This window comes from Colobus angolensis, unplaced genomic scaffold (genome assembly GCF_000951035.1).
Source record: "Colobus angolensis palliatus isolate OR3802 unplaced genomic scaffold, Cang.pa_1.0 Scaffold133, whole genome shotgun sequence".
Lineage (NCBI taxonomy): Eukaryota > Metazoa > Chordata > Mammalia > Primates > Cercopithecidae > Colobus > Colobus angolensis.
Window position 1 is genome coordinate 2,001,148 of NW_012114411.1, and position 12,777 is coordinate 2,013,924.

Below are 12,777 nucleotides of genomic sequence, written 5' to 3' on the forward strand. Positions count from 1 at the left end.
AGAGACGGGGTTTCACCGTGTTAGCCAGGATGGTCTCTATCTCCTGACCTCGTGATCCGCCCGTCTCGGCCTCCCAAAGTGCTAGGATTACAGGCTTGAGCCACCGTGCCCGGCCGCCTTCATAAGTTTCATCAGGTCCAGATCTCCCCTCGACCACACACAAGTCGTGTGTGTCATTTTCACTACAGATCCACCAGCATTCGAAAGCTTCTGAAATGCATAAAGAGTGCTTCTTTATGACCACTGATATCCTAGAGACTCACGAAGGATTGTTCGGCCCAGGGGTTTGGTGGATTTGCTGGTGATCTGTGGGTCTAATGTCTTGGTGATTTCTGCCACCAGGTTCTCAAACTCAGACTGACCGACTGTGAGTTTCCTACCTGGCACCCAGACGCCTCGGTGGTCCCTTAGAGACAGAAGGCAATACTAAAAAGGCACCTCTGAAAGATGGCAGCTGGCACCCCCAGTGAAACATCTACCAGATTTGCATCCACACTACCAGGAAGCAGTTCTGAGAGTTGTGCCTTTCACAGCTTCAGGAGCTGAGCACATGATCGTTCCATTCCCCGATGCTGGCCTCCTCCAGTACTCACCCAAATCGATGAAAACAAAGCCAGGGCCGCAGATTTCAATACCAACACCCAGCTCCCCAGCTCAACCTACACCATTTGTATCCTCTCAGCTTTGAAAAATAGAAATCTATGACTATGCAAGAAACTGGTTTTCCAAAAACCAGACCTGAAGACATAAATGTCTTTGTCTTTGAATTCAGACTCAGTTGTACAATAAAGCTGATTTTAAAAAATTATTTTTTATTACACTTTAAGTTCTAGGGTACACATACACAATATGCAGCTTTGATGCATAGGTATACATGTGCCATATTGGTTTGCTGCACCCACCAACTCGTCATTTACATTAGGTATATCTCCTAATGCTATCCCTCCCCCAGCCCCACACCCATGACAGGCCCCGGTGTGTGATGTTCCCCTTCCTGTGTCCACGCGTTCTCACTGTTCAACTCCCACCTCTGAGTGAGAACATGTGGTGTTTTGTTTTCTGTCCTTATAATAGTTTGCTTAGACCGATGGTTTCCAGCTTCATCCATCTCCCTGCAAAGGACATGAACTCATCCTTTTCTATGGCTACATAGTATTCCTTGATGTATATGCGCCACATTTTCTTAATCCAGTCTATCATTGATGGACATTTGAGTTGGTTCCAAGTCTTTGCTATTGTGAATAGTGCTGCAACAAACATATGTGTGCATGTGTCTTTATAGTAGCATGATTTATAATCCTTTGGGTATATACCCAGTAATGGGATCGCTGGGTCAAATGGCATTTCTAGTTCTAGATCCCTTTTTTTTTTTTTTTGAGACCAAGTTTCACTCTGTCACCCAGGCTGGAGTACAGTGGCGTGATCTGGGCTCACTGCAATCTCCGCCTCCTGGGTTCAAACACCTCCTCAGTCTCCTGAGTAGCTGGGATTACAGGCACCTACCATCACGCTTGGCTAATTTTTTATATTTTTAGTAGAGACCGGGTTTCACCACGTTGGCCAGGCTGGTCTTGAACTGGCCCGCTTTGGCCTCCCAAAGTGCTGGGATTACAGGCGTGAGCCACCACGCCCGGCCAACAAGACTGAATCTTTTTTTTTTCTTTTTTGAGACAAAGTCTCGCTCTGTCGCCCAGGCTGGAGTGCAGTGGCGCAATCTCGGCTCACTGCAACCTCTACCTCCCGGGTTCACACCATTCTCCTGCCTCAGCCTCTGGAGTAGCTGGGATTACAGGCGCCCGCCACCACGCCCGGCTAATTTTTTGTATTTTTAGTAGAAACGGGGTTTCACTGTGTTTGCCAGGATGGTCTCAATCTCCTGACCTTGTGATCTGCCCGCCTCGGCCTCCCAAAGTGCTGGGATTACAGGCATGAGCCACTGTGCCCGGCCTAAGACTGACTTTTCTTAACAAGACATCAAATGTGGAAAGTGACAACTTGGTTAGGAGAGAAACTTCTCCAAAGAAGATACACAAATGGGTGGTAAGCACACGAAAAGATGCTCGGCCTCATCTGTCATCAGGCAGACACAAATCAAAACCACAAACACATTCCACTTCATACCCACTAGGCTGGCTAGAATCCAAAAGACAGACAGGAAAACAAGTACTGAAGGGGTCGTAGAGAAATTGGAATCCTCATGCATGGCTGCTGGGAATGTAAAATGGCGCAGCCATGTTGGAGACCAGTCTGATGATTCCTCAAGTTAAATATAATTACCACACGACCCAGTCAATTCTTAGGTATACACCCAAGAGAACTGGAACATGTTTACACAAAAACTTACACAGGAATGTTCATGGCAGCATCATTCACAACAGGCAGAAACAACCCAAAGGTCCGTCACCTGAGGAACGGCTAAATCAATCAGGGTCCATCCATGCAATGGATTATACAGCCATGGAAAGGAATGCAATGCTGACTCATGCTACAACACGGATGGACCTGGAAAACATTCCGCTACGGGAAAGAAGCCAGATACAACATGTCATGCTGCATGATTCCATTTCTGTAAAATGTCCAGAACAGGCAAATCCCTACAGACAAAAGCACATTCTTCGTTGCCAGAGGATGGGAGCAAGATGGAACTGGGAGTGAGCTACAGGGCTTATTTTTGGGGTGATGAAAACGTTCTGGAACTGGATAGTGATGCTGGGTACACAACCTGTCAATACTAAAAACCAACACACTGTGTACTTCAAAATGCTGAAATCTATGTTATGTGAAATTCTGCATGTGAATTATATTTCAATTAAAAAACCTAAAATGCAGGCCAGGTGCGGTGGCTCACGCCCGTAATCCCAGCACTTTGGGAAGCTGAGGCGGGCGGATCACAAGGTCAGAAGATCGAGACCATCCTGGCTAACACGGTGAAATCCCGTCACTTCCAAAAATACAAAAAATTAGCCAGGCACAGTGGCGGGCGCCTGTAATCCCAGCTACTCAGGAGGCTGAGGCAGGAGAATGATGTGAACCCGGGAGGCGGAGCTTGCAGTGAGCGGAGATTGCGCCACTGCACTCCAGCCTGGGCGACACAGTGAGACCCCATCTCAAAAAAAAAAAAAAAAACGCTAATACTACACTAAGTGACAGAATCCAGGATGGGGCAGGAGGAGTGAACAGTGACAGCCAAGGAAGATGGAGTTTCTTGAGGTAATGGTTGTACAACTCTGAATATACTCCAAACCACTGACTCTAAATGGGTGAATTGTACAGTATGCAAATTATATCTTAATACATCTATTTTTTTTTTTTTGAGACAAGAGTTTCACTCTTGTTGCCCAGGCTGGAGTGCAATGGATCTCGGCTCACTGCAGCCTCCGCCTCCTGGATTCAAGCGATTCTCCTGCCTCAGCCTCCCAAGTAGCTGGGATTACAGGCATGTGCCACCACACCCGGCTAATTTTGTATTTTTAGTAGAGATGGGGTTTCTCCATGTCGGTTAGGCTGGTGTCAAACTCCCGACCTCAGGTGATCCACCCACCTTGGCCTCCCAAAGTGCCGGGATTACAGGTGTGAGCACCACGCCAGCCTTTTTTTTTTTCTTTTTGAGACAGAATCTCGTTCTGTTGTCCAGGCTAGAGTGCAGGGGCACCATCTCGGCTCACTGCAGCCTCCACCCCTGGGGTTCAAGTGATTCTCCTGCCTCAGCCTCCAGAGTAGCTGGAACTGCAGGCTTGCACCACCATGCCTGGCTAATTCTTGTATTTTTAGTAGGGACAGGGTTTCACCATATTGCCAGGCTGGTCTCAAACTCCTGACCTCAAGTGATCTGCCCGCCTCGGCCTACCAAAGTCTGGGACTGTATGCGTGAGCCACCGCACCCAACCTTAATCCATCCATTTTTAAAAAGAGAGGACACAGAGAGAAGAACAGGTCAGGTGATATGAAACAAAAATCAACTTACATGATAAATTCATTGGGCTGACAGACAGTGGTAGCAACTCCTCCCAGGACAATCCAGGGGTTTAGTACTGTTTGGCCGCCCGTTACAGACGTTCCTGCTTCCTCAGCTGCGTCTTTAAAACCTTGGATAATCAGAGGCATCACTTTATCCCTTTCCTAGGGTTGAAAAAGGTACAAATAAAAAGTCAAAGAACTCTGTTGAAAACCCAGAAAAGAAGGCTTTTACACTTAGTTTTTAAAAAGAACCATAAAATCCTAAAGGAAGTCCTGAAAGTTTAGACAGGACAGACAAGTTGTTAACCAAAGCTAGGGGCCAGGCACAATTGCTCACACTTGTAATCCCAGCACTTTGGGAGGCCGAGGTGGGCAGAGAGCTTGAGCCCAGGAGTTTAAGACCAGCCTGGGCAACACAGCCAGACCCCTTCTCTACAAAACATGTAAAAATTGTTGGGCAACTGGACGTGGTGGCTGACGCCTGTATTCCCAGCACTTTGGGAGGCCGAGGTGGGCGGATCACCTGAGGTCAGGAGTTCGAGACCAGCCTGGCCAACGTGGTGAAAACCTGTCTCTACTAAAAATACAAAAATTAGCCAGGCGTGGTAGCATGCAACTGTAATCCCAGCTACTCGGGAGGCTGAGGCAGGAGAATCGCTTGAACCCGGGAGGCAGAGGTTCTAGTGAGCTGAGATCACACCACTGCACTCCAGCCTCGGGCACAAGAGTGAGACTTCATATAAAAAAAAAAAAATTGCTGGGTGTGGTCCCAGCTATTCTGGAGGCTGAGGTGGGAGGATGTCTTGAGCCCGGGAGGCTGAGGCTGCTGCAGTGAGCTCTCATTACGCCACTGCACTCCAATCTGGGCAACACAGGGAGATCCTGTCTCAAAAACAAACAAAAACAAAAGCTAGAAAATATTCCACATTGTAATCATTTTATGCAATGCTGGAAGATATTCTAGACAACAATGTAAATAAAGCCCAGACATCGACACTGTGACTCAGTGCACAGGACCAGCCCTAGGTCTGATGACTGCTGGAAGCCAGCTGTCCGGTGCTCCTTGAGAATCCCAACACTGGCTTCCTAAGCACAGGTCCCCTGCCCTGGAGTAGGCATCCATCCCACCAAGGATTCGCTGCAGGCTATGAGTAACACACACTGGCAGAGCTGTGCCAAGACCACCATGCACCACTGATGACCACAGCCCATGTTCGAGGGCAGGGAAGGGCCTACTGGAAACTCCAGTTTCTCTAAGGCAGGGCAAACTGTTGGGGCTTTTTGGGACAAAAACAAGTGCCTGTCTATCTAAGCAGGAATTCATCTCTGGTTCAAAGAACAGGTTCAGGTAGCAAGGGCACAGAATGCTAGGCGATGACACAGAGGCGTGAGCACATGGTGGCCCGAGCCCCTGTCACTATCTACATCTATGACATCCCCAGCCACAGCAGAGGGGGTGCCCTCTAAGTGCCACGTGTCCCACATCTGTAAGGCTGTGCCTGATTCACACTGAGGCATCATTACTATGGATGAAACTTTATTTTAAAAAACACACAGGTCGGGCATGGTGGCTCATGCCTATAATCCCAGCACTTTGGGAGGCCGAGGTGGGCAGATCACCTGAGGTCAGGAGTTCGAGACCAGCCTGACCAACATGGTGAAACCCCGTCTCTACTGAAAATACAACAATTAGCCAGGCGTGGTAGCATGCAACTGTAATCCCAGCCACTTGGGAGGCTGAGGCAGGAGAATCGCTTAAACCTGGGAGGTGGAGGTTGCAGTGAGCTGAGACCGCGCCACTGTACTCCAGCCTGGGTGACAGAGTGAGACTCCGTCTCAAAAAAACAAAACAAAACACACACACAAATGTCTTGAGTCAGGCATGGTGTAAATGGTGTCTCATGCCTGCAATCCTAGCATTCTGGGATGCCAGGGTGGGGTGGATCACCTGAGGTCAGGAGTTCGAGAACAGCCTGGCCAATGTGGTGAAACTCCATCTCTAATAAAAATACAAAAATCAGCCAGGTGTGTTGGTATGCGCCTGTAATCCCAGCTACTTGGGAGGCTGAGGCAGGAGAACTGCTTGAACCCGGGAAGTGGTTGCAGCGGACTGAGATTGCACCACTGTACTCCAGCCTGGGCGACAGACCAAGACTCTCGTCTCAAAAAAAAAAAAAGGCTTGGTTTCAGTCTACCAGGAAGAGAGAAAGGGAGCAGGTGGCAGAAGTGAAGAGATGAATAGGCCAGGCTCACTCATTTTAATTTACTGGTAACTGCCAAAAAGTGGAAAGCCAGAAGGAGTGCAGGGAGCCACATGGCCTGGGCTCCTCCTTTTCCAGATGGGAAAGCAAGTCTAACCAAGGCCGGAGATGCCACCAGGACAACACCGGCCAGACAGCGGCTGGGTGGCTCCTACTTACCCTGTCGGTCATTTTATTACTGACTCCAAGGAGCATCAGCATATTGTCACATTCCGTGACCCCCATTGCGTAGAGGTCACTGAGGACATTGGCACATGCTATCCTGCCCTGGGAAGAGAGGGAAATGTGAGAAAGGACAACCGGGAACTTTCCATCTGCAGAAACTGAGTGAGCCGTGGAGCGGACTCCACAGAGAACTTGGGGACTTTCCAGGAGTGGCAGCTACTGGGATGGGGTCCTCAGTTTCTATGATTTGCAGACTGGTGACCTTTCCTGCATCACAGAGTCACCAGGCCATTCGTTTTTTCTCACACATTCCTGTTACCACCTCTTTCTTGTGCAGAACAAAGAATGTACCAGTTTTTCTCCATTCTAAATTTCAGAAGTCCGCAATTTATTTAGATGGGGAAGGGGTGTATGTGCAGGGAATGAGGAGAAGCAAGGCTAGAACTGACACTGTGGGGAAGAGCTACGGAGTGAAAAAGCCTGTAAACAACTCTCCTAAAGAAAAGCTGGAAACAGCCATGTATCCCAAACAGATTCTAAAAATGGCTGGCTTTAGTGGTTACAGAGAAGGAGACAGTCTTTGTGCACTTGGATTAAGAAATGTTTGCAGCTTGGCCGGACGCGGTGGCTCAAGCCTGTAATCCCAGCACTTTGGGAGGCCGAGACAGGCGGATCTCGAGGTCAGGAGATCGAGACCATCCTGGCTAACACGGTGAAACCCTGTCTCTACTAAAAAATACAAAAAACTAGCCAGGCGTCGTGGCGGGCGCCTGTGGTCCCAGCTACTCGGGAGGCTGAGGCGGGAGAATGGCGTAGAACCCGGGAGGCGGAGCTTGCAGTGAGCTGAGATCCGGCCACTGCACTCCAGTCTGGGCGACAGAGCAAGACTCCGTCTCAAAAAAAAAAAAAAGAAATGTTTGCAGCTTAAGCTGGGTGTGATAGCTCACGCCTGTAATCCCAGCAATTTGGGAGGCCGAATTAGGTGGATTACTTGAGGCCAGGAGTTAAAGACCAGCCTGGCCAACACGTCAAAACACTGTTCCTACTAAAAATACAAAAAAATACAAAAATCAGCTGGGGCACACACCTGCAGTCCCAGCTATTTGGGAGGCTGAGGCATGAGAATCGCTTGAACCTGGGAGGTGGAGGTTGCAGTGAGCTGAGATCATGCTACTGCACTCTAGCCTGGGCAACAGAGCAAGACTCTGTCAATAAACAAACAAACAAACAATAAGAAAACAAAAAACAGAAAAATTGTGTAGTTTCAAGGTTGTATGAGATAAACAGAAAAATCATCTTAAGAAACAAATAAAAAAATACCCAGGGCTGAAGTCATATTGTTTTCAAAAAAAAAAAAAAAGAGAAGCATTTCCCAGTAAATGTCCTTTTATTAGGAACTTTAAAATACAATTCACCAGAAATGTGGTAATGAAGATTTTTTAATTGCCACTGGAGATTTAAAGTTAAGTTGCCCTTATCTAAAGTTTTATCTTTTATAGATAGTAAAGAGAAACACAAATTTTCCTTCTGACATAAGGATAATCAAACTCCCAAGTGTTATCATTTCCAATGGCTGTTTAATTGAGTGCTTTATGTTTTCTTATACATTCCTGGAAGTCAGCAATGCAGCTCAACAACCGTCTGTGACTGCACTTTCAGTATCATCAAGCCAGTCCACAAGGTCAACAGGTGGTCTACAACTTGGACAAGCCAACTGCTAGTTAGGGGGCGGTGATTTAGTGCCCCTTCTGTTCTGGGTGCTCTCATTTTAGGAGATGCTGGAGAACAGCGGATTCTGGTTTTAGCCATCCCTGCCACCTGATCAGGTGGGACCTAGGCTGTGGCTTATCTGCCCAGTCTCAAGAGTATTGCTCCAGAGGAGAAAACAGATGGATGTGCAGAAGGAATACAGGTTCCCAATAATCTGGTATTTGCCACGGGTACCTGAGGGAGAACACTCCCCACGAGGCTGTCTCATGATAAAGTCCCTACAGTGTAGCCTGATCCCACTGTCCTTGCCACACACGAAGAACACCTGGCATTTTATAGCAAACCGGATATTCCCAGTCTCTCCACTGGCTCCTCCTGGGTGAGAGGGAATTGGGGTTAAAGGTTGGGTGGATCAAAGGGTGGCTGGCTGCAACTACGCAGTGAACAACTGGGGAACACAGCTCAGCAGTACATCACCAGTGGCTAGGAACTTTAACTCAGTGGTCAGAAACCTACTACACACAGCGGCACATCACACGGTGGTAGGTGTGCAGGTGGCTGGGTTGAGTGAATTAACCAGATATCAGAATTAATGGTTGAGACATCTAATTGTGATGAGATACTAGCTCCTTGATTTCTTGAAGGAAACATTTAGGATCAGCCCTATTACAGAGGACAGTAACATCCCCCGCCTAAAACGCAGGGGTGACGCAAGTTACCAATGTCAAAGACGGGACAGTGCAAGAAAGAAGAAAACGACAAAAGCCTTAGTCCATTGACACACTACTAAACAAGAGGTGTTCTTACGCACAGCAGCAGAGGGCCTTCCCTGCTTCCTCTCTAATTGCTTTATGCCTAGTGCCATGTGTGGGCAGGGGACAGGCCTGACTTCAGCCACTGCAGGAGCCTGAGCAGGGTGGGGCAGTATATTTGGGATGTAACAGAAATAAAACCAAAACCCCACAGATACATACAAAACCCCAGCCACAACCCAAACCAAATGAATAAGCCCTTCCAGTCACAAAAACACATCAGCTCATGCTTACCATCATGTAAGGGTCGTCTACGATCGGGTAAATGTAATCTGTGGTTTGAACCAAGGAAAGCCCACCGTGCCTCAAAGGAATGACACAAGTATCCATTCCAATGCCTGTGGAGATGGAAGTTATTAGCATCCAAAAATAAAACGGGAAAGCCATTTCATTTTATACCACCAGTACACTGAACAGGAAGAGCTCATAAGATACTTATGGAAACTGCAGGCTGCCAATGAAGCCATGTGTTTCCTATCAAGAAGCGTAACTGAAATAAACGTGAAACATATCCAGCTTAGGATGGAAAATACCAATGAAAATGTTACTCATCAAGACTCAACTCCAATATGGCACAGTTTTAAAACCTTAATGATGCCTTGAATAAAAATCTTTTTCACTGTATGATTTTTATTATATTATTTTACTGTATTACTGTAGCATGTGACTGGTACCATATGCAATTTCTTTGAAGATGAGAATCCTATAAATGGAGCTGGGGTTATCTTAATTATAGTTATTTTAAGTACATCTTTAGCCATTATCATATTGACCCATCAGAAAATCTGTAAAATATTTTTACACTGAAAAATGCTATTACTACTTTTACATTCTAGTCAAAAGTGAAAATGACACACACACAGATTAAATGAAAAGGACAAATCCCAATCGACAATTCAAATGAAATTTCCAATCAAGCATGTATATAAGCACTCTGGCGTCTATGTCAGAGTAGTCAAGACTACCAGTAGTAGTCAAGATAAGCTACTCCTTGTCTTGGAGACAAGGTTGTACTCCTTTAAAAATTACCTGTAACGCAGGCATTTTACAAACTCAGACTAGCATTCCCACCAAGAAAGCTGAACACAGTGAGCAGCCCTACACCCCTCAGAAGGACACTCTTCTGAGGACAGCTGTTCCTTGGTAACGTGGGGGACTGGTTCCAGGACTCCCACAGACACCAAAATCCACAGATGCTCAAAACCCCCTGATTTGAAATGTCCCAATATTTGCATGTAACCTACGCACATCTTCTCACATACCTCCTTAAATCATCTCTAGATCACCTATGATACCTAATATGATGTAAACGCAATGTAAATATTTGTTATACTGTATTGTTTAGGGAATAATGACAAGACCAAAAAAAAAAAAATTCTGTACATGTTCAGATGCAACCATCCATTTTTTTTTTCTGCCGCATATTTTCAGTCTGTGGTTGGTTGAATCCCCCGATGAGGATTCCACAGACACGGAGGGGGCTGCTGTACTTCTACTTTGCAGTCCAACAGCCAAAAGCAGGGAAAAAGCCAGAATTAGGACAAAAGGAAAAAATCATGTGCTTGAATCTACCCTATAAATTCAGAATTTCAAACAAGTATAAATCAAATTGGAATCGCACTAAAATGACCTTTAATACTCTGTGTAAGTGAAAGAGCCAGGAAGCACTGCCTCAGTCGGTCTCACCACAGCAGCAGGCCTCACAGAGGCGGGTCATGGAGGCACCAGATCTTTCCTGCCGCAAAAATGAAATCACACTGAATAAAAAGCCATAGGGTGTGAAGACTGGCTGATTTTTTTTTGTTTTGTTTTTGAGACGGAGTCTCGCCCTGTCGCCCAGGCTGGAGTGCAGTGGCCAGATCTTAGCTCGCTGCAAGCTCTGCCTCCCGGGTTTACACCATTCTCCTGCCTCAGCCTCCCAAGTAGCTGGGACTACATTAGCTGGGACTACAGGCGCCCGCCACCTCGCCCGGCTAGTTTTTTTTTATTTTTTAGTAGAGACGGGGTTTCACCGTGTTAGCCAGGATGGTCTTGATCTCCTGACCTCGAGATCCGCCCGTCTCGGCCTTCCAAAGTGCTGGGATTACAGGCTTGAGCCACCGCGCCCGGCGACTGGCTGATTTTTTATTACACTAGATGACAAAGCAGAAACTCTTGCTGGAAGACCTCGCTTAGGGAATGGAGAACTGAAGCTCAGAATGGCAAGTTTCAACCATTTCAGGCACTGGATCAGTTTTTATTTGTCAGAGAAGAATGTGTGCGATAATTCACGTAAACAGCCCCTGGGCACAACCTCTCAGAAATTCGTCTCACCACACTCTTTAGCACCTTTATATAGAAGTACCACTCTTTAACTCAATGGATTCTCCCTAAATGATAATTCCGACAACTGGTTATTCTGAGTATATTACTATTTACTTTGGAAAACAGTAAGAGACAGTTTTCTTTCAGACTTCCATTTAAACTGGAGGACTACTGAAAGAGACACTAAATCCTTTCTGAATGATAGCGTTAACTGTTAATTTGAATAACCTTAAATTTGAATTAAATATATTTGATTTGTAAAGCACTTTATTTCTAAATGTAGCAAGTCTTTTGATCAGAGCAACTGGGGACTCTTGAGCACGACTCTAGGGCTGAAAAGCAGCTCTGTTATCCACGGTTTCTCTTTCACACCTGTGCCACCACAGTCTACTAGAATAGGGTCTAGCGCTGTCCAATGTGGTGTGGCACGCAGAGGGTTGGCTGCGTGCGCATCTGACAAAGAGATGCTGTAAGTATACAACAGACATCTGATTTTAAACACCTAGTACCAAAAACCAACATCTCATTATAATGTTTTATATACACATATTGAAAAGACATTTTTTCGGCCAGGCGCAGTGGCTCACGCCTGTAATGCCAGCACTACGGGAGGCCGAGGTGGGCGGATCATGAGGCCAGGAGATCGAGACCATTCTGGCTAACACGGTAAAACCCCGTCTCTACTAAAAATACAAAAAATTAGCCAGGTTTGGTGGCGGGCACCTGTAGTCCCAGCTACTCGGGAGGCTGAGGTGGGAGAATGGCCGTAACCCAAGAGGCGGAGCTTGCAGTGAGCCGAGATCACACTACTGCACTCCAGTCTGGCCCACAGAGCGAGACTACGTTTCAAAAAAAAAAAAAAAAGACATTTTATTTTTATATATTGTGTTAAATAAAATAGATTATAATTAATTCCACCTGATTCTTGTTATCAGGTTTTTAAAAATATGACTACTATAAATTTGAAAATTACACATGTGGTTTGCATTGTATTTTTGGACAGCACTGGTCTATAGTGATTGGTTTAGAAATCACCAACCACATTTCGAGGAAGGAAGAGAGAAGGGGTGAGCCTGAGATGCCCACAGGCCTTGAAAAACTAGGGTTTCAAATGGCAAGAGAGAGGGACGGTCCAGAGGGAAGGTGACTGGGAACAGAGGCAAATGCCGCAGGGTCGTAAAATACTAGATAGGGCAGCTTAGGTTTAATGACCAGGAGGCAATAGGCAATCCTGCTGGAAGGTTTTCAGCAATACTGACCTCCTCTATCAGAAAGACAACCCAAGGCATCACATCACTGCCACCCACCCCCACCCGCCCGCACCATCCCCACAACAGCAGCAATCATAACTTGATAGCTCTTAGGTACCAGGCAACAGATGTCTCAAGTTCTAAAGCACACTTCTTTTAAGGTTTCTTAGGATACATTTAGTAATTGTGTGTACATTTAAAAGCTATTTTGGTTAACCCTTCAATTAAGACCATTTCTGAAGCCAGATAACATGACATTCAATTAGAAAAAAGTTAAAAACATAGAGAGACTGGGCACGGGGGCTCACACCTTTAATC

The 12,777-nt window shown here is 46.3% G+C and overlaps 1 protein-coding gene across 1 annotated transcript in view; it reads right to left on the minus strand.

Annotated features, from left to right (window-relative positions):
- SEPHS1 (selenophosphate synthetase 1) overlaps nucleotides 1–12,777 on the minus strand; it is a 29,125-nt gene that overhangs the window by 12,762 nt on the left and 3,586 nt on the right. Inside the window, exons 2-4 of the mRNA XM_011934290.1 lie at nucleotides 9,140–9,243; nucleotides 6,378–6,485; nucleotides 3,964–4,119 (exon numbers count right to left, since the gene is read on the minus strand). Coding sequence (XP_011789680.1) covers nucleotides 3,964–4,119; nucleotides 6,378–6,485; nucleotides 9,140–9,243 — 368 coding nt within the window. The remainder of the gene's footprint in view (nucleotides 1–3,963; nucleotides 4,120–6,377; nucleotides 6,486–9,139; nucleotides 9,244–12,777) is intronic.